Consider the following 23,021-nt stretch of genomic DNA (forward strand, 5'->3'; position numbering starts at 1 on the left):
ACCCATCAATCACCCGCTGTCACTGCCACCCATCAATCAGCCCCTAACCTGCCCCTTGCGGGCAAACTGATCACCCACCCACACCAATAGATCGCCCACAGATCCGACATCAGATCACCACCCAAGCGCAGTGTTTCCATCTATTCTCTACCCTAAACACCCACTAATTACCCATCAATCACCCCCTGTCACTGCTACCTATCAGATTAGACCCCTATCTGCCCCTAGGGCACTCAATCACCCGCCCACACCCTCAGAATGCCCTCAGACCCCAGCCCTGATCACCTCGCCAGTGCATTGCTTGCATCCATTCCCCCCTCTAATCACACCTTGAGACACCCATCAATCACCTCCTGTCACCCCCTAGCACACCTACCCATCAGATCAGGCCCCAATTTGCCCCGTGTGGGCTCCTGATCACTCGGCCAAACCCTCAGACCCCCTTCCGATCACCTCCCCAGTGCATGGATTGCATCTATTTTCCCCTCTAACCACCCCCTGAGACACCCATCAATCACCTCCTGTCACCCCCCTAGCACTCCTATCCATCAGATCAGGCCCAATACAACCTGTCATCTAAAAGGCCACCCTGCTTATGACCGGTTCCACAAAATTCGCCCCCTCATAGACCACCTGTCATCAAAATTTGCAGATGCTTATACCCCTGAACAGTCATTTTGAGACATTTGGTTTCCAGACTACTCACGGTTTTGGGCCTGTAAAATGCCAGGGCGGTATAGGAACCCCACAAGTGACCCCATTTTAGAAAAAAAAGACACCCCAAGGTATTATGTTAGGTGTATGACGAGTTCATAGAAGATTTAATTTTTTGTCAAAAGTTAGCGGAAATTAATTTTTATTGGTTTTTTTTCACAAAGTGTCATTTTTCACTAACTTGTGACAAAAAATAAAATCTTCTATGAACTCGCCATACACCTAACGGAATACCTTGGGGTGTCTTCTTTCTAAAATGGGGTCACTTGTGGGGTTCCTATACTGCCCTGGCATTTTAGGGGCCCTAAACCGCGAGGAGTAGTCTAGAAAACAAATGCTTCAAAATGACCTGTGAATAGGACGTTGGGCCCCTTAGCGCACCTAGGCTGCAAAAAAGTGTCACACATGTGGTACCGCCGTACTCAGGAAAAGTAGTATAATGTGTTTTGGGGTGTATTTTTACACATACCCATGCTGGGTGGGAGAAATTTCTATGTAAATGGACAATTGTGTGTAAAAAAATCAAACAATTGTCATTTACAGAGATATTTCTCCCACTTAGCATGGGTATGTGTAAAAATACACCCCAAAACGCATTATACTACTTCTCCTGAGTACAGCGGTACCACATGTGTGGCACTTTTTTACACCCTAAGTACGCTAAGGGGCCCAAAGTCCAATTTAGGATTTCACAGGTCATTTTGCGACATTTGGTTTCAAGACTACTCCTCACGGTTTAGGGCCCCTAAAATGCCAGGGCAGTATAGGAACCCCACAAATGACCCCATTCTAGAAAGAAGACACCCAAAGGTATTCCGTACGGAGTATGGTGAGTTCATAGAAGATTTTATTTTTTGTCACAAGTTAGCGGAAAATGACACTTTGTGAAAAAAAACTATTAAAATCAATTTCCGCTAACTTGTGACAAAAAAATAAAATCTTCTATGAACTCACCATACTCCTAACGGAATACCTTGGGGTGTCTTCTTTCTAAAATGGGGTCATTAGTGGGGTTCCTATACTGCCCTGGCATTTTAGGGGCCCTAAACCGTGAGGAGTAGTCTTGAAACAAAAATGACCTGTGAAATCCTAAAGGTACTCATTGGACTTTGGGCCCCTTAGTGCAGTTAGGGTGCAAAAAAGTGCCACACATGTGGTATCGCCGTACTCGGGAGAAGTAGTACAATGTGTTTTGGGGTGTATTTTTACACATACCCATGCTGGGTGGGAGAAATACCTCTGTAAATGACAATCTTTTGATTTTTTTACACACAATTGTCCATTTACAGAGGTATTTCTCCCACCCAGCATGGGTATGTGTAAAAATACACCCCAAAACACATTGTACTACTTCTCCCGAGTATGGCGATACCACATGTGTGGCACTTTTTTGCACCCTAACTGCGCTAAAGGGCCCAAAGTCCAATGAGTACCTTTAGGATTTCACAGGTCATTTTGAGAAATTTCGTTTCAAGACTACTCCTCACGGTTTAGGGCCCCTAAAATGCCAGGGCAGTATAGGAACCCCACAAATGACCCCATTTTAGAAAGAAGACACCCCAAGGTATTCCGTTAGGAGTATGGTGAGTTCATAGAAGATTTTATTTTTTGTCAAAAGTTAGCGGAAATTGATTTTAATTGTGTTTTTTCACAAAGTGTCATTTTCCGCTAACTTGTGACAAAAAATAAAATCTTCTATGAACTCGCCATACTACTAACGGAATACCTTGGGGTGTCTTCTTTCTAAAATGGGGTCATTTGTGGGGTTCCTATACTGCCCTGGCATTTTAGGGGCCCTAAACCGTGAGGAGTAGTCTTGAAACGAAATTTCTCAAAATGACCTGTGAAATCCTAAAGGTACTCATTGGACTTTGGGCCCTTTAGCGCAGTTAGGGTGCAAAAAAGTGCCACACATGTGGTATCGCCGTACTCAGGAGAAGTAGTATAATGTGTTTTGTGGTGTATTTTTACACATACCCATGCTGAGTGGGAGAAATATCTCTGTAAATGGACAATTGTGTGTAAAAAAAATTAACAAATTGTCATTTACAGAGATATTTCTCCCACCCAGCATGGGTATGTGTAAAAATACACCCCAAAACACATTATACTACTTCTCCTGAGTACGGCAATACCACATGTGTGGCACTTTTTTGCAGCCTAACTGCGCTAAGGGGTCCAAAGTCCAATGAGCACCTTTAGGCTTTACAGGGGTGCTTACAATTTAGCACCCCCCAAAATGTCAGGACAGTAAACACACCCCACAAATGATCCCATTTTGGAAAGTAGACCCTTCAAGGTATTCAGAGAGGGGCATGGTGAGTCCGTGGCAGATTTCATTTTTTTTTGTCGCAAGTTAGAAGAAATGGAAACTTTTTTTTTTTTTTTTTTTTCTCACAAAGTGTCATTTTCCGCTTACTTGTGACAAAAAATAATATCTTCTATGAACTCACTATGCCTCTCAGTGAATACTTTGGGATGTCTTCTTTCCAAAATGGGGTCATTTGGGGGGTATTTATACTATCCTGGAATTCTAGCCCCTCATGAAACATGACAGGGGGTCAGAAAAGTCAGAGATGCTTGAAAATGGGAAAATTCACTTTTGGCACCATAGTTTGTAAACGCTATAACTTTTACCCAAACCAATAAATATACACTGAATGGGTTTTTTTTTATCAAAAACATGTTTGTCCACATTTTTCGCGCTGCATGTATACAGAAATTTTACTTTATTTGAAAAATGTCAGCACAGAAAGTTAAAAAAATCATTTTTTTGCCAAAATTCATGTCTTTTTTGATGAATATAATAAAAAGTAAAAATCGCAGGAGCAATCAAATAGCATCAAAAGAAAGCTTTATTAGTGACAAGAAAAGGAGCCAAAATTCATTTAGGTGGTAGGTTGTATGAGCGAGCAATAAACCGTGAAAGCTGCAGTGGTCTGAATGGAAAAAAAGTGGCCGGTCCTTAAGGGGTAGAAAGCCCTAGGTCCTCAAGTGGTTAAATATACATACTGTATTTACTGTGTGGAACATGCTCTTTTCTTGTGTATAGAGTAGTCAGTTGGAATGGGGCACACACTGGGTGCTTGACCCCTAGCGATCAGGTATGACCCAGGACGGCAGAAGCAAATCTAGTTAGGATCAGCACGCCATAAGAAATATTTATGCCAAAATCTGCAGTTAAACTGTACAAATGGTTTCAGAGCCTCACAGGGTCCCCTTTATCATGGTATGCAGACACTTGAGAAAGGGGTCCTTGCAAGGCTCCAAAACTATTGTTTGGTTTGACTGCAGATTTTGGAATAAATGTCACTCCTATACTGGGGATATCCCTTGTGTCGTGCTGATCTTAACTAGGTTTGCTCCATATGTTTTGGTGAGCACACTGCTTTCTTGCATTTGGGGACAGACTGCCTCCGCATGTCTCCTTACAAGAAACCCGGGTTGCTTGATACTGTAACTGGTGTAATTTTAGTTTTGCCAGTACTTCTGTCACGAGTATTGCCATTACATTTGTTAACATATAAGTAACATTATTACAAAAGGCATTATTGTTTTTATTTGGTCTGGTTTGGGAAGAGGTCCATGGTAGAATAGAAGGGTGACACCATGAGCGACTGTACCGGTGACCCCAAACCTAGTGACCCCTCTGAAAAACTAAGTGTGTTTTGGAGTGAATTTATGTAACAAGGTCCACTGCTAGGAAGTTATTTGCAACAATGCCAGCCATGTATTTAATCTTTTGCATAGCTTGCATGTTATTATAGGATAAGTGGGGTTTATACTGGTTATTTAAGTGCTAGTTTATTAGTTAAACGTGACCTTTTATACCACTTTTAGTTAAACTCTAATGTTATTATCAAAGCGTTTTCTAAATTCTATATTGGATTTATTGGGTATTAATGGCATGGTATTTAGTGTATATATGTAATTGGTTGATTTACTGATGAAATTTCATCGTGAAGGTAAACGAGGGCTAATGAAGAAGTTTGACAAATTATACTAAATTTCAGTTTCATAAAACACATCTGACTGAACACAAAACCTTTTCTTACCTCGCTCATTAGATCTGAAGGCAGGATCAGACCTTGGGGTGAGGAAAGGGAGTCCTCCGACTGGGAACTATAGGAACTTCTTTTGACTATAAAGGAAAGAAAACGTTTAACGTTTAACTACAATAATGCATCTGTCTGAAGATTTGTATAGACTTAATGAATCGGAGCTTACCAGTGTCACTACTGGAAGATAAAGGTCTATCAGCTGTGGCTGAATCTTGTCCACTGCTCTTCCTCTTCTCTTCCTGAGCCTAACAGAAAAGTTATCATTACTTTTTCCTGCAGGAAATGTTTATATATCACAGATAACAGGATAGGCACAAAGAAGCATGGGGGGGGGGGGGGGGAGTACAAGGAAGCATTATGGGGGCATACTGGCCACACGGAGTACAAGGAAGTATGGGGGAACAAAAAGTAGCACAAGTATAGGGAAAGGTAGCACAGGTATGGGGAAACATTGGTCACACAGGCACAAGTATGCATGTGGTATAATGGGCAAACAAGATACCACTAAAGGGGATAATTGTGGCCTTACAGGGGAACAAATGGGGGGTTGCTAGTTTTCTGTTATTTAAATGTGTGGTGTTAATCCTTTTAAGTACATTTATATTATTTACCCATTTAGTCTTTTTACATTGGCGTTTCTTCAATAACTGGATTTGTATCAATCTACACTAGTCCATAGATTTACTACTAGCAGGCCAATGATATTTCTTCACTGACAGACACCGTTAGGAGGCACAGATCCACCACAGGCTCACATGGCTACTTACTAATGGCAGGTCTTTTAGCTGATGCTTCCCATCTCCGGGTCCCACATGCACTAAATGATTAAAGTTCTTTGGATTGGAGATTAGTTTTGATCTCATCTGAGGATCTTTCATCATAACCCTGCATAACATGTGGAGCAAGAGGAAGAAATATGTATATTAGATTTCTGGCTTTTTAAAATAAACCATTTAAATGCATCAACAACAACAATTCCTAAGTACCAATGTAAAGTCCCTAAAGGTGTCCTTTTATCAATAAATGAAAACCTGTAACGCTGTATTATTGCTCTTCTGTTATTGATGTAAACACTGCTGTTTTCCATAGCTTTGTACAGTTAGATAATACATACTGTTTATGTGTTCAATTGAAACAGATTATAAACTGATCGAGAACATACCTTATAAAATGTGCAAATTTGGACAGAGGCGCCAGGCAGGTAAAATGATCTAAAAACAACTAAAAAGGAGGAGTACAGGTGGACTTACCTCCTGAAATGATGGACAATCGAGATTGTTCAAATCGCAAATAATTTATTTTGGCACTCTGCAACACGTTTCGCAGGTATAACCCGCTTCATCAGGCAAGGAGTGCAAGCTCAAAAAGGTCCAATAGTGGCAATGCGCCTCTGTCTCTGTCACAGAGGCGCATTGCCACTATTGGACCTTTTTGAGCTGTTTTTATATCATTTTAACCTGCCTGGCGCCTCTGTCCAAATTTTCACAGTATATAGTCCACCTTGGGTGGAGGGGACTTTCCCCTTCTTTCTATCTACAGAGAGCGACTTCTTAAACCTGAGTGGTGTCAGATTCTAATGCTCCCCACCTGCATTTCAAGTGGTTGCTGTCACGATTTCACGAACGCCATTGCGGCAAGCGCATGTAAATGCGCCCAAACTATGATCTGGAGAGCCCCTTTAATTCATTAGCCTGGCTTTTAGAAACTCAGTGCTCTTCCATCTCACCACCCCTGCCCTGGGGGATGTGAGTGTTTGTTTGTGTTGTACTTACTGCGAGAAGCCATTCACCCTAAAACCAGACCATCCACACAGGAAAAAGGTTATCTATAAGGGGGGCAATAAAGATTCTCCAGGAAGTTTCTCCCATCCTAGTTTTAAAGATAAGGGGCCATATGCAATTCTCTTTTTCACCTGAGTTTTCACCTAGGAGATAATTTTTCATCTTTGATTTTAAATAACTTTCCAGTACTTTTCAACTAAAAAAGTACCAAAAAGTTGGTGAAAAAGTACTATCAAAATTATTTTAATCATTTTCTTGCCTTCTGGGGCCTTAATAGGCATTTTATTGACAACTTTAAAAATATCACCTAGGAGAAAACACAGGTGAAAAAGTGAATTGCATATGGGCCATGGAGAGGAACAGATCCCCTCATAAACTCATTAGGACCCATTCACATTCCTGCCTGTCCTGAGAATACCCAGAGACATTTCCCTGGCTTAATGAGCTTTTGATATCTCATTTCATAGTAGTCCATAATTCGATGGATATTGCAGAACCGTTTGGGCCCAGCGGTCCACAACTCACAGTGCGCCATGCGACCAGCGCAGCACACCTTCTGAGATGTTAATCGATCCCCTAGTCATCTCCCAGCCTGAGGTATTGATTACATAGGCAGGGAAGGTGGCACTCCAAGCGAGTTTGATATCGATTGGTTCAGCGCATGATGACGGAATGTAAAATGTTGGGTTTTATATGATATGTCAGATATCCGCTGAGTTATGGCATACTTGGAGAAACTGCCAATTCTGTCCCTCAGACAATAGGGGCGGACTTCAGCAGCCTGAGGTCAGATTGTTAAGGGTGGAGCAACCTCTCTTGTTACCATCCACACCCTCTGGCAGAGAAAGGGTTAAAACCGACTGACACTCAGCCTGGAGGGAGAGACCCCAGCCATCCTGTACCATCACGGATTTGGGCTGGATGATAAAAGGATTAATACCTATTCCACAGAACTTTCCAGAATTGGACTACATATCTCTGTGTGACTTATCGCAAAGGACACGGTAACTTGACAAACTGCTCAGACTGTAATCAGCTATTATTTTCATATTGAACCCTTATTATTTCTGTATCCATTTGTTTCTATTGCTATATTTTGTTCTGCATTATTTCTTTAAATAAACGATTAACAAATCGTTCGTCTAAGTGCTGTTTTGAAACAAATCTCCGCCAAAAGAATTCACATCTTCAAAGAGAGGCATGTTACCATAACTGTTTTGATATTAAATATTGTTAGTTTTGCTATCTCTAGAAAGGTTGTCAAATTAACCCTTTTCCTACAGGATTTAGCTAGAGTTAGCGCATTCGCACGCTTTTATTGCGGATTGGTGGCAGCGACCTGGCCTCTATATGAGAGCACAGATTGTATCAATTATATATACAATCGAAATTGGACTGTGTGTGGACTCACCAACCAATCCAAAAGGTTACTTTGCCTGCAGTTCTGACTGTCTTCAGGATTCCCTCATGGTCTGAGGCTTTATGGTAAACTGCAGCAAAGGGAACAGGAATTGGTGGGTGACTGCGCATACGTCACAGTTGCCTATGTGGTAACCCGTGTTTGTGAGTATATCCACATCTGTTAATTATTTTGCCAACAATTGCTAGACTTACTGCACCATGTTGGGCTCTCGGTTTTTCTTTTTTGTTTCAAGTACACCTTATAAAATGTACAGAGGTGGAGCAGCAATTTGAGGAAATAATACCTACGCAAACAGACGACCCGCCGGATCCGCCCACCTCTCACCATTCTAGTGCAGGGTCCCTCTAAGCCTATTTGACAACATTTATTGAATAGGTGTCTTTTGGCCACAAGTGTGCTCTACCAGACTCAGGGGAAGCCTCTTGACAATCCAAAAGCTTTGGGCTAATGACGTATGTTTATTTCCCCCTCTCGACTTTAGGCTTGCTTTAATACTAGATTCGGTAACTGACTGATCAGCTTATGATGCTTGCCTAAAGAGTTGAGCTTATAAATTGTCTCAACATTTGAAGGAAGGAATGTAAATCCAGTGGAGGAGAAAAGAAAAATTCAGTATATATGGGGGACAGTGATATTTGAGAAGTGAAATTAAGTTTATTGGATTTACAGTGAGTGTGCAATAATTGTTTAAACAAAATTAGGCAGGTGCATAAATTTGGACACCATAAAAACAATGAAATTAATATTTAGTAGATCCACCTTTTGCAGAAATTACAGCCTCTAAAAGCTTCCTGTAGGTTCCAATTAGCGTCTGGATTCTGGTTGAAGGTATTTTGGACCATTCCTCTTTGCAAATTATCTCTAGTTCATTCAGGTTTGATGGCTTCCAAGCATGGACGGCTCTCTTCAACTCATACCACAGATTTTCAATTATATTCAGGTCTGGGGACTGAGATGGCCATTCCAGTACATTGTACTTGTTCCTCTGCATGAATGCCTTAGTGGATTTTAAACAGTGTTTAGGGTCGTTGTCTTGTTGAAAGATCCAGCCCCGGCGCAGCTTAAGATTTGTCACTGATTCCTAGACATTGGTCTCCAGAATCTGCCGATACTGAATGGAATCCATGCGTCCCTCAACTCTGGCAAGATTCCCAGTCCCTGCACTGGCCCCACAGCATGATGGAACTACCACCATATTGTACTGTCGGTAGCAGGCGTTTCTCTTGAAATGCTGCGTTTCTCCTCCATGCATAACGCCCCTTGTTATGCCCAAATAACTCAATTTTAGTTTCATCAGTCCACAGCACCTTATTCCAAAATGAAGCTGGTTGTTCAAATATGCTTTAGCATACCTCAAGTGGCTCTGTCTGTGCTGTGGGTGGAGAAAAGGCTTCCTCTGCATACAGCATCTCCTTGTGTAAAGTGCGCCAAATAGTTGAACGATGCACAGTGACTCCATCTGCAGCAAGATGATGTTGTAGGTCTTTGGTGCTGGTCTGTGGGTTGACTGACTGTTCTCACCATTCGTTGCTTCTGTTTATCCGAGATTTTTCTTGTTTTCTTGATCTGCCACTTCGAGCCTTAACTTGAACTAAGCGCCTGTGGTCTTCCATTTCCTTAATATGTTCCTAACTGTGGAAACAGACAGCTGAAATCTCTGAGACAGCTTACTGTATCCTTCCCCTAAACCATGATGTGAACAATCTTTGTCTTCAGGTCATTTAAGAGTTGTTTTGAAACTCCCATGTTGCTATTCTTCCGATAAATTTAAAGGAGAGAAACTTACAATTGACCTCCTTAAATACTTTTTCTTATAATTGGATTCACCTGTGTATGTAGGTCAGGGGTCACTGAGCTTGCCAAGCCAAGTCTGAGTTCCAATAATTAGTTCTAAAGGTCTTGGAATCAATAAATGACAAATTTATGCACCTGTCTAATTTTAAACAATTATTGCCCACTTTCTGTAAATGCAATATACTTAATTTCACTTCTCAAATATCACTGTGTGTATCTCCTATATTATATATTTAACCATTTAAGGACCAGGCTAATTCTGCTTGATCTGTGCTGAGTGGGCTCTCCAGCCCACAGCACAGATCACATTGCAGCCAGGGTGACCAGACTTCCCCCCCCCCCTTTTTTTCCCCACTAGGGGGATGTCCTGCTGGGGGGGTCTGATCACCGCCGGCTATTTTGCTGTAGCGGGGGGGGGGCTCCTTAAAGCCCCCCTCCGCAGCATTTTTCAGCCTCCCTCTCTTTCCCCTCCCTCCCCTCCTTCCCATGGGCGGCACAGGACGGCGATCCGTTCTGCACCACCTCTGATAGGCTTCAGCCTATCAGATGCCGGCGATCCCCAGCCAATCAGAGGCCGGGGATCGCCGATCTCCTTGCGACGTAAACACCGGGGATTTCTTCCCCGCGTGTTTACATTTAGCCTGCGAGCCGCGAACCGTCGTTTCCATGTAATTCCACTTACGACCTGCCGTTAGGCGGCCGTTAAGTGGTTAACTGACATCTTTTATCGTAACAGCCAACAATTTATACAGGAAAATCATGATGATTAACAAGGTTGCGCAAACTTTTGCATCCCACTGTATCCCTTTCCATGCCCTTGTCAATCGTGAAGTGGTACGCCAGGATGGAAAGTACAAGCACTACTGTATACCGTTATAGACAAGTCACCTTAAAATATAAATCTTTTCACTATATGACTTTCAAGATGAAAACATGCTCTAAATTTATCACCATGTTTTCTGGAGACCTCTGGAGAAGCGGCTTGCTGCAGAACACGTAAGGGAGAGCGTAGGGGCACAGAAGCATCTTATACGCATACTCTGGGTAACTAATTACCTTTTTTCACTGTTTCATAACTTGCTTTTTAATTTTGCCTGCTTTTCACTTCTATTGATTCATGAGCATTTGTATAGAGGTCCTAAATCTATAGCAGCTGCTCCCTGTACACAGAAGTTTAGGCAAGTTATTGATTGTTCGCTATAGCATATTGGATTTGAGGGATTTTGAGTTTTGCCCATTGAGGTTTTACATATTAAAAATTGTGAGATAATATTGCTCTTTGTGTATCCACCACAGCTTTGTTTATTGTTTTTATATGTAATAACTCTTTAAATCAATAAAGGTTATTTTCATTACTATTCTGGCACTTGGTTTGTCTTCAGTTATGGATGTCTTTTTGAGTACATGAATGTTTTCTGGACGTGGATAGGGCCTCCCCCATGAGACCTAACCAGTAATTAGTTCAGCAAAGCTAAACACTGTTTGTTGCTATTACACAATGTTCAAGTCAATGACAAATATAAAATAAACTAATTAACTGGGGTTCATCTTTGATGGGTGGAAAATATGAAAAAAAAGTGAATTTGTGATCGAATGAAAAACACTAGCTGCCAATTCAGTTAGCCGACAGCTGTATTATTTAATTAACTAACTTACTCACAAACTAGTTCTGCATTTCAACAAAAACCCTTCCCAGCCATTTTTTGCTGCAAAGCTAGAATTCACATATACTTTGAAGTAAATAGCACACTTTAGTGGCTGCAGCTCTGGCGCTTTAAGCGTACCAGGTGAAAAGCGCAATATAAATATTCTGTGTCTTGTCTATATTTCATTCCTGTGACTTATCTCTATCCAGGTTTGCATTTTACAATAGAAGTGGTAAAGAGGCGCCCAATTTCTATAAAATACTCTAAAATCAATAAAATAACAAAATGAGGTGGCTTACCTCACAGACGACAACTCACTTTGATAAGGAAGTTTAATTGGAGATTTAGCACAGGCAACGCGTTTCGTGGGACCAAGCCCACTTCCTCAGGCCAAATAAAGTGCCGTTGTAGTCAAACAACCGCATTTGGGGCGCCTCAAATGCGCCTTATCAAAGTGAGTTGTCGTCTGTGAGGTAAGCCACCTCATTTTGTTATTTTATTGATTTTAGAGTATTTTATAGAAATTGGGCGCCTCTTTACCACTTCTGTGCCATATCCCCCCCACTTGCCTGGGTGGGGAACCTTACGCACCTGAACCAAGGTGGGATCCCACCACCTGTGGTAATCAAGGTACGCAGGATCTTTTTGCTAAGAGAGCGACCAGACCCAGGATTGCTGGTATACCTGAGCGGAGTCAGGTTTAAACACTCCACTTGCTTGAAGCTGTCGGTTGCCCCGTGTGCAACCCACCTTTGTGAGTACCTCTTTTTCAGAAGTTTTTTTGAACACCTATTTATTGAGACATACTGCACCATTTGGGCTCCCGTTGTCTGTTTTTTTCCCCTCCAGTACTGTATGTGTTTTACAATGCTATTTCTTTCAACAACATTCTCTATTCTCTCTTTTATATCCCAGTTTTCAGATTAGATTGACCTTCTCTGCTGCTGCCGCTCCTCATCTGGAATTCGGAAGGAGAAATGTCTCTTGCTTTTTGTTTTCAGCAGTTGCCGCCGGCTGTTGTCAGAGGTCTGTGGCACTTCAAACTCATCTCGATCTAGTGGGAATGGCATTGCTTAGATATCGGTATACAGCACAATGAAAGAAGGAATAACAGCAGTAACAACTATGAAAGACATAGAAGTTCAGAAAAAGTAACTGTTGTAGGCAATACCTTTCACTGGCTAACAAAATATATTTGCAGATGAAAGTTTACAAAGGACTACAAAAAAAAAAATCTTACATAAAAGTGGCTGGATAGTGTAATGGTTAAGGGCTCTGCCTCTGACACAGGAGACCTGGGTTCGAATCTCGGCTCTGCCGGTTCAGTAAGCCAGCACCTATTCAGTAGGAGACCTTAGGCAAGTCTCCTTAAAGTGAACCTCCGGACTAAAAATCGACTCAGCAGCACTGAAAAGGCCTGGTGTTTATTTAACAGTTTCACAGCATCAGAACTTTATTTCTCTTATCCAAGCCTCATTTTTAGCTGCACAGAAGAAAACTGCCCGGGCTTTTTTCCCCTGAGGCTGTGCAAAGCATGATGGGATTTCTGATGCTGTTGCTCTAGTTCTGCTGTTTTGGTGCAAATTTTTATTTTTACATTTTAAATTTGACATTTGAAGCCTAGTGTGTGCAGCTGGGAGGGGATATCAAGACACAGGACAGTTGGAACTGTGTCTCCTGCTCCTTGTCACCTCCTTTCAACCAAAAAGATGGCTGCCCCCATGACAAAGATGGCAGCCCCCATGAATCACGAACATTTGCCTGTTCTTTTAAAACAGGGTGGGTAAAAAATTATATTACCTATCTATTCTAATTAACATAACTAATGTAACTTGATGACAGTATGTTTGTTTAGGCGGAAGTTCCCCTTTAACACTGCAACTGCCTATGGAGCGCGTCCTAGTGGCTGCAGCTCTGGCGCTTTGAGTCCACCAGGAGAAAAGCGCAATATAAGTGTTTGTCTTTGTCTTTAAATGCAACATAGAGCACATACAGTGTACATCAAAGAAGAAGCATGACGAAGTAACACTGTGTGTATACAAGTTTGTTATCATTTATTTAATAAGATGCCACATACAACCTTATGAAAATACTTAAAATCATGCCAAGAGGAGAGCTATTTTTATGGCCATTTAATCTAAGATGCCATGCCAACATCTACACTAACTTGTACCATCATTAAATGCCCTTCACATCTATAAGTAAAGCTGTTCTACGCAACGGACACTGCACCATAATTTATACTGGAACTTAATAAAACAGCTGATACTGATTTAACAACCAGGTGGTGATCAGTTCTAAAAGTAGTTTAAATTCAAATGACTAAAAAGGTCATCTTAAGCGAGACATTTGGGAAAAACATCCAAGTCACTGTAGGGCTGTCATTTAGTTCAATGGATTAACCTCCTCCTACATATCATCACAGTTCTCTATGTTGAAAAAAAGACACCTGCACACAACCTTTTCAGCCTCACATCAAACAATCCAGAGGGCAGAAAATCCACAAGGGTAAAACGACCTTCCCTGACTAGAACAACAAATAAGTACCTTGTGTCTATATCCAGTCAGTTAGCTAAGAAAGAGAGGGAATGTTTCTTTAGTATGAACTCATAAGTGAAGCTGTAAAGATTATCTAACCCTTTTTTATTTAAACAAATGTTTATAGATTTTCCATATATAAAACCTATAAATACACTGACAGTTTTTTTTCCTTATCAATAGAGCCGCTGATGGCTCCGATAATATCCGACAGGTTTGATGACTCGCTGGATAGATTCCCTGCTTGATCCCCTAGGGCGAACAATATCGGGGAATCGAGCGGCTGATAATGCCGGGCATACACGGCTCGTTTGTGCGCCGGTATCCTATTGTTCTGCCCGCCGGCATCGAGCGTGGAATCGATCCGGTGGGCAATCGGACCTGTCGGAAATTATCAATCGAGCCATCAGCGGCTCTCGATTGATAAGAAGTATTGAGCCGTGTATGCCCAGCATTAGGCATGCCCACGGGGACGAGCGGGAATCGATCCGCGCACACGCGTGGACGAGCGGTGACGCGCTGGCTCGATACCGGCACAGAAACTGTCCGTGTATGCCCAGCATTACAGTGTTTTTCATCAAATACCATCAAGTAGATACTTTAACAAATTCAGACATAGATGCCACATTTGGCTGGAGCTGTGTGCGCGTTCGATACAATCCATGATATAAAATATTACATACAAATCTCCTACATATAGCTGCAAACAATACAAAAGGACACAGGAAATGGAAAATGTCAATACTAACCAGCCAATGTATTGCGTAAATACACTAAGCGAACCGTCTCTGTTCCAAAAACACAGAGAGATCCCTCATGATTCAAGGGTCGAACCTGTGTTGAGAAATATGAATGTAAGTTAGAGTTTTAACACACACTGTTTTATATGCCAACGAGGAAACAGATTTTCCAGTTTAACCACTTATAGAAATTTCAACGGTATATCTACGCTCTGTGGGACAACTGTTCCTGTTCCAGGGGCATAGATATACGTACCTCGCCGCGTGACCGTTTTGTGCGCTCTACCATCACTGCCTGTTAGTACACAGATCGGTGAATGGAAACACAGTTCCCATTCACCAATCCAAGTGCCTGTGATCAATGATCAATGAGATGCCGGTGGTTATTGACAAAAGTGAAAGTAAAGCATACACGCATTACTTCCTGTAACGCATGTATGCAGTACACAGTAAACACTAAGACTAAGGTGGGGGGGACATCTAGTGGCCAAATAGTAAAATTACACCTACATACATCCCATTAAATAAAAACATAAAATACCCAATTAATTAACCCCTTACCTCTCCTCCCATAGTTACCAAAATAAAACACTTTTATAGAAAAAGAAGTGACATGTAATAAACAAAAAAAAATAAAGTTACCATAGCAACTCAACTTTTTTAAAATATGTATGAGGGTATATTACTGTTATTTTTTGCAAATAAGGGCTTGTAATTAGTGACGCAAAACTGAAAAAATACACATTTTCAAATAAAATATTTTTGCCATGCTTTGTGATGGGGACATAATTTAAATACTGTAATAACTGGGACAAAAGGGCAACTAAAATACAGGAGTTTTCATTACAGAACCGTGTATTATTTTAAAACTATAATGGCTGTAAAACTAAGAAAATTAGTTTTTTTCCCATTTTTTACTTACTATGCCTACTAAAATGCATTTAGAATAAAACACTTCTTAGCAAATTGTACCAGCCAAAGAAACCCTAATTGGTGGTGGAAAAAACAAGACATAGATTATTTTGTTGCGCTAAGTAGTGATAAAGTTATTGGCGAATGAAAGGAAGGATCACAGAAATGTGAAAATTGCTCTGGTCCATAAGGGGAAAAACCCCTTAGTGGTGAACTGGTTAAACCCAAACGTTTACCAGTCCTGTCTGGTGGGTATACAGATCACGTCAGGATAGAAAAGTTTCAGCCACTGAAACCAATGTTAGTTACCTGGTAACATCCTTTTTAGTAACCTCCAGGACAGGTCCACCACGAGAACGACAGGCTCCTCCCAGGAACAGGAAACGTCCAGATAGAGCACTCTATAAAACTTTGTCCAACCCCTTGATCCTCAGTCAATTTCAAGTACTGTTCCTAAACAAAAAAGGGGTTTTAATATTCATACTGCATATACATATACTATCACATCATCATATATACATATAATTGATATCGGGTGGGTTACGGACCTGTCCTGGAGGTTACTAAAAAGGATGTTACCAGGTAACTAACATTGGTTTTTCCTTTAACCTCCAGGACAGGTCCACCACGAGAAGATGAGCAAGAATCTTACCAATTTAGGGTGGGCTGACTGCCTGCAGAACTTTCTTTCCAAATGATTGCTGTCTTGCAGACATCAGATCTATTCTGTAGTGTCTAGAGAAGGTGCTTAAACTTGACCACGTGGCTGCCCTGCAGATCTCTTCTGGCGTAGCACCCGCTCTGTAAGCCCATGAGGTGGCAGCTGCCCTAGCTGAATGGGCTCTGATTGTATCTACTACCGTATTCCCTGTAATCCTATAGGCTTCCTCTATACATAATTTTATCCATCTAGCTATAGATCTCTTTGACATTTTACTACCTCTTGTAGCTCCTGACGTGTTAATTAGCAAAGCTCTAGAGTTTCTAAATTCTGCTACCCTCTCTAAATAACACATAAGGCATCTTCTTACATCCAATGTTTGTTCCTCTTTAAATGATGGTAGCACAATGTCCTGGGATCTGTGAAATTTTGTAGTAACTTTCGGGAGAAATTCATCACATGTCTTCAGTATCACTTCATCTCTAAGTATTATACAAAACGGTTCATCACAACATAGGGCTTCTAATTCGCTTACCCGTCTAGCCGATGTAATAGCTATAAGAAATACTGTCTTCATTGTCAATAGTCTGAAGGAAATATCTGCTATGGGCTCAAAGGGTTCTTTCTTTAATACCTTTAAAACTAAGGATAAATCCCAACTGGGAACTTTTTTCTTTAACATAGGTTTCTTTCTCTCCACTGACTTAAAAAATTGGATGATAGGGGGGTCCCTTGCTAACCTCTCATCCATAAAGGTAGATATTGCTGCTACCTGTACCTTTAAAGTACTTAACGAAATATTCTTTTCTACCCCGTCCTGTAGAAACTCTAAAATGGTTGGCACTAAATCACCCTTGAACCCTGACTCTTCCTGCCACATATTAAAGGTTTTCCAATATTTGAGGTAAATTTTCCTTGTAACTTTCTTCCTACAATCCAATAGAGTACTAATAACCCTTTCTGATACTCCTTTTTTCCTTAAAGGGGACCTCTCAGAAGCCAGGCTGACAGGCTTAGATTTGGAATAGAGCTTCCAGTTCTTCTTGATCCCTGAGCTAGTACTTCCTTGTCCGGAATCCTTATTGGACCCTCCAGCCTCATCTTTAGTAGTAGTGGATACCAACTTCTTGCTGGCCAATCCGGGACTACCATAATTACTACTGTCTTGGTCCTTGATAACTTGTGTAATACTCGTGGCACTAGCTGTATTGGTGGAAATGCGTACCCCTTGTCGAATATCCAGTTCTGACTTAGCGCATCTACCGCTTCGGCTCCTTCGCTTGGATTCAGGGAGTAGAATCTTCTGCATTTTGTGTTTTGCTTGGTTGCGAACATATCTACTCGTGGTCGACCCCACTGTGTGGTCAATCTTCTGAACATCTTGTCTGATATTTCCATCTCTGTATTTGACATTTTTTGTCTGCTCAGAAAATCTGCTATCGTGTTTAATGATCCCTTCAGATGTATTGCTGATAATGATAGAAAATTCTTTTCAGCTATTGTTAATATGTTCATGGCCAGTTCCATCAGCTTCGTTGACTTTGTACCCCCTTGCCGATTCAGATATGCTACCGCTGTGGTGTTGTCTGACCTGACCTGAACATGATGACCCATCAGTGTCTGTACACTCTGTTCTAGTGCTTTCTGTATAGCTGCTAGCTCCCTGTAATTGGATGACTGCATCCTCACACACTTTGGCCACTGCCCCTGTAACATTCTTCCCTGCAGATGTGCACCCCAACCTATAAGACTTGCATCGGTCGTGATAATCTTCCCTGTTGGTATGATCCACATCCTGCCTTCGGTGAGTATCTTCTCCGATAACCACCACTCCAGGGACTTCAGTACGTCTGGTGGACATATGACCTGTGTCTCTAGATTGTCCTGTGTCTTGTTCCAAACTCTTAGCATCCAATTTTGTAAGTGTCTTGTATGCATCATTGCCCACTGTATAGCTGGAGCAGTTGATGTCAGGAATCCCAAAACTTTCATTACTTGTCTTATCGTCATTACTGGCTTTGTTATTAATTCCTGTATCATAGCTTTTAACTTCCCTATCTTTTCGACTGGCAAATACATTCTCTCTGTCTCTGAATCTATAATGACTCCCAGAAACTGGATCTTTGATGTTGGTTGAAGGACTGATTTGTCCCAGTTTACTATCCATCCGAGGGTTTGTAATTGTTCTAACACCCTTTCTGTATTTTCTTTTGATTTCTGATATGATTCTGCCACTACCAGGAGATCGTCTAGGTACGGGATTACAAGAATCCCTTCCATGTGGAAAAACTTTGTCACCTCCGCCATTACCTTTGAGAATATCCTCGGTGCCGATGATATCCCGAAAGGTAGAACTCTGAATTGAAAATGCTGAATCATTCTTTTTTCTTTTATTGCAAATCTGAGGAACTTTTGAGATGATTCCCTTATTGGAATGTGCCAATAAGCGTCCCTCAGATCTATATTTGTCATTATACAATTTTGGGTTAACAAGGTTCGCACAGAGTAAATTGATTCCATCCTGAATCTCTGATAAGATACGAAGGGGTTCAGGGCCTTTAGGTTTAGAATCAGTCTGAATTTCCCCGTCGGCTTTCTTACTAAAAATACCGTTGAATAAAATCCCTGAATGTTCGAGATTTGATTTTCGGGAACCGGAATGACCACGTTTTCGTCTAACATTGATTTTACTATGCTTTTTAACGCTAGCTTTTTCTCCTTTTCTTTTGGAAGGGACGTGGAAATAAATCTCTTTGGAGGGAAGGATTGAAACTGAATCTTGTACCCCTGACTTATGAGATTGAGGATGAAATCGCTTTTGGAAATTTTTGTCCATTGGGAATAGAATCCCGACAGACGCCCCCCAACTTTTTCTCTGGCGTCATTTCTTTTCTTGTCCCTCCTGTTTCCGAAAAAGAAAACTCCTTTTCGTCCCCTCTCTGTTAATGGCCCAAGGTCTTCTCCTCTGCTGAGGCTTATCCTTGTTGTCTTGTCTATTTCGCCTAAAGAATCTTTTATTCTGTATAAACTTTTTCTTTTTTTGGGAATCCCTTCTTTCTATCAGAAGTTCTTTCTAATATTTGGTCTAACTGCTCTCCAAATAGTAATTCTCCATTGAAGGAGATATTGCAAACTCTGGCTTTTGAGGCCTGACTACCTTCCCAATTCTTTATCCACAGATTCCTCCTTGCTGTGTTAATTAATGCCGAGGTTCTGGCATTTACTCTGATATTCTCAGCTGCTGCATCAGTTATATAATCAGTGGCCTTAGAGACCACTTCTAATGATTCCAAAATCTCCTCCTTAGAGGCTCCCTTTTCAACTTTCTCCTCTACTTTCTTAACCCATAGGGATAGAACTCTTGCTACACAAGTTGTGGCAGCAGCAGGTCTAAAATTTGCTCCTGCTGCTGTCCAGGCTTTCTTAAGAGCGAATTCTACCTTTTTATCCTGCGGATCTTTTAGATAGCCTAGATCTTCAAAGGCCAATTCGTTGTCTTTATTAACCTGAGAAAATGCCGCATCTAACCTGGGAGATCTATCCCAAGTTTTGACATCTTCCTCTGTAAATGGAAATCTTTTCTTAAAACCCTTTGACATGAACAATTTCCTATCAGGGTATTTCCACTGGCTTAATATGGTATTCTTTGTGGATCTGTGTATAGGGAAGGTTAATGATTCTTTTGGTTCCATTCCTTGATATAACTTATCATGCATAGATATTTCCTCCGATTTTTTGGATTCAATGTTTAAGGTTTTGTTAATCGCCATTATCAGCTGCTCTGTCTCATCAGCTGGAAATCTAAATCTAGAGATTTTCTTAACCTCAGATTGGCTGTCCCAACTTTTAGCGGAGGAGTCTGACTCATCATCATTATCTTCCTCCTCCCCCTCCATGTCTTCCTCTTCAGAGGAAGATACTATATTTCTCTTTGTACTTTTACTTTTGTTTTACAGGCTGAGATTCTGTATTAGGTGTTTCTGCGGCCGGTATATCTGTACTTGTACCCGGGTTTACTGACTCTGCTGCTGGGGGAATAGCGGAAGCAAACACCTCCTTTAGAGATTTAATGGTGTCTGCCATTTCCTTCTTTACGGCTGTCATTAACTCTTCCTTCAACCCCCCTGATTGCTCCTGTATAAGTTTCATTAAACAAGGTTGACAAAACTGCTTATTGTAGTTATGGGCCATTTTTGCATCACAGAGCGGGCACCGCCTCCTTGGCTTTGTTGGCTCAGTAGGCTCCGGGCCCTAAAATAACAACACAAAAACACAATGTCATTCCTCTGATTTTGATTTAAAGGAATATCACCCGGTGAAAAATGAAGAGTGACAGTAACCCTGACCGAGGAGAGCAGGAATGAAGAGCCATTTATACATATAAATGCATCCGCTACATATATATATATCTATATAACTCTACTCCCCCATAGTATCAAACAATTGCCCAAGCTATAATATTCATATATATATAGCCCTCTGGCCAAAGTGGAATAAAAAACCTCCATATATGTATGTCCGCAACAATTTAAGTATAACAGACCTCAGATCAGACGTAAAACAGGCTATTAAATGCACACTATAATCCTCTGATCTTATCCCAGACCTCCGTACAGACGCGGCCTATAGATACAGGTTACTATAACAAACCTCAGATCAGACGCTAAGCAGGCTATTAAATGCAAACTGTAAGTCTGTAAACTTATATCAGACCTCCATACAGACGCGGCCTAGGCGTATAGCTCATACTGTAAAGGTCACCAAGCCTCCGCCAAGCTTACCTTTCCTGGTTCCTGCTTAGCGTCCATCCCGCTCCGTTCCGAACACAAACTGGCAAACCATGCGGGCTTCCGGCGTCTCTTCACCCACGCGACCGGAAGTGACATCACGTAAGGGCGGAAGTACGTCATACGTACTCCGCAACTGAGGGCAATCAGCTGCCTTCCCTCCGGAGGCCCGCATGATCCTCCTGTCACTTCCGGCGCGCCACTAGCCTCCGCCAAAGGGGAATCATGGACGCCGCACGTGTCCTCCGGATCCGCCGCAACTCGGGCAGCCAGGACAGCCATGGGGAAGGTAACTCCACTCTCTCTTCCCCCTCCGGACCGCAAAACCTCTCCAGGCAGGTCCACCCATAGCCGCCAACCAAGTCCCAAACTCTCCTGGTCTGACGGACCGGCGAGCGACCAGAGCACTCCTTGTTCCTGGAACAGGAAACGTCAACTGAGGATCAAGGGGTTGGACAAAGTTTTATAGAGTGCTCTATCTGGACGTTTCCTGTTCCTGGGAGGAGCCTGTCGTTCTCGTGGTGGACCTGTCCTGGAGGTTAAAGGAAAAATGGTAATTTATACACTTTGTATTGGGGATATAGTAACTCTATCAAAGATAACCATCAATCTATGTATCTGACTGACTGAAGAAACAAGCTTGGTTATAGCAAATTAACCTCCTGGTTGTGAACAGTAGAGACAGCAGAGTGCTCCACTGTCCTTGTTCCATCTGAAAGTGTATGAGCCCTGGCTATCAGTACCAGCTGTAACACTGATCATGGAGAGAAGCATTCCATGATTGTATCTGCAACATATATATGACCATGTCGTGTAGTAATAAGAATAATTCCAGTATTTGTATACTGCTTTTCTGCTGGTGGACTCAAAGCGATTTCAAGCCAACCACAACCACTAGAGCGCACTCAGTAGGCAGTAGCAGTGTTAGGGAGTCTTACCTAAGAATACCTTACTGAATAGATACTGGCTTAGTGAAATGGGAAGAGCCTCTCTCCCACATTAGAGGCAGAGTCCTTAACCATTACACTATCCAGACACTACTAACAGCTTAGAAGAGCCATTCTGCATTCACCAGCTGGAACTGCTATAACAAAAACACACTGTGCTGCTCTCATCAAGCAGACTTATTAGGAGTAACAAAGTGTATGGAATATGAAGGATACCATGCTACCATCATTAAAAATTGCCACATGCCTGCCTGTTCTGTTCATCTCTTGGCTTAAATCTACAATCACACATCTGCAACAAGCATGCAGCCAGCGGAGTCAGGATACCTGATCAGTGGACTCATTATGAGTCAGTGATAGAGAAACGATTAGTACAGGATGAGCACAATAGCAAGGTAAACATATTAAAAGATAGAAATGGATGCCTCCATATCCCTCTCAGTTCAAGTTCCCTTTAAACACTTCAGTCTTGTTTCTGCAGCAGCCTGTTCAGACCTGCTCTGAAAACCTTTCATGTGCTGGATGTTTTTATGAACAGTGACTTGAGATTGAATATACTGTAGGGATTGTGCCCAATGAGCCTCTGCAAGCAGCACACATCACCTGGTATGATTGGTTACCATAAGTTTCACGAACACTTACTCAGAATAGTGTGATTCACCAAAATTGTCCTGAAGCCAACATTTACCTTCGCACGGATCAAAGTCTGGCTTTGTTTTCCATAAAACAAAAAAGGAAAATGTGTGTGTCTATCGTGTAAACAGGCTCTTGCATGGAAAAGATTTAGGGCAACATACTGTCCAATTAATGGTCTTTTGTACACATAATTCAAAGAATTTATCTGAAGGGAGAGAACGATATTTTCTGGACTAAACATTAAATGTAATAATACATTAGGTATTAATTGTTGGCATTAGCAGATACCATACTTTTCAAGCTGAATTTTAGCACTTCTTTTCCCAGAGGCAGGGCCAGATTACTGACCAGGCAACTGAAGCACTTGCTTGGGGACCTAGT

General features: G+C 41.6%; 1 protein-coding gene across 3 annotated transcripts in view; it reads right to left on the minus strand.

The window, feature by feature from the left end:
• CDC42BPG (CDC42 binding protein kinase gamma) overlaps positions 1-23,021 on the minus strand; it is a 327,785-nt gene that overhangs the window by 27,739 nt on the left and 277,025 nt on the right. For all 3 annotated transcript variants that reach the window (XM_068259435.1, XM_068259434.1, XM_068259436.1), the window contains 5 exons: positions 14,707-14,791; positions 12,353-12,473; positions 5,543-5,660; positions 4,942-5,020; positions 4,770-4,855 (listed from right to left, as the gene is read on the minus strand). In XM_068259435.1, the coding sequence (XP_068115536.1) occupies positions 4,770-4,855; positions 4,942-5,020; positions 5,543-5,660; positions 12,353-12,473; positions 14,707-14,791 (489 nt within the window). The remainder of the gene's footprint in view (positions 1-4,769; positions 4,856-4,941; positions 5,021-5,542; positions 5,661-12,352; positions 12,474-14,706; positions 14,792-23,021) is intronic.

The sequence above is a fragment of the Hyperolius riggenbachi genome, chromosome 11 (assembly GCF_040937935.1).
Source record: "Hyperolius riggenbachi isolate aHypRig1 chromosome 11, aHypRig1.pri, whole genome shotgun sequence".
Taxonomy (NCBI): Eukaryota; Metazoa; Chordata; class Amphibia; order Anura; family Hyperoliidae; genus Hyperolius; species Hyperolius riggenbachi.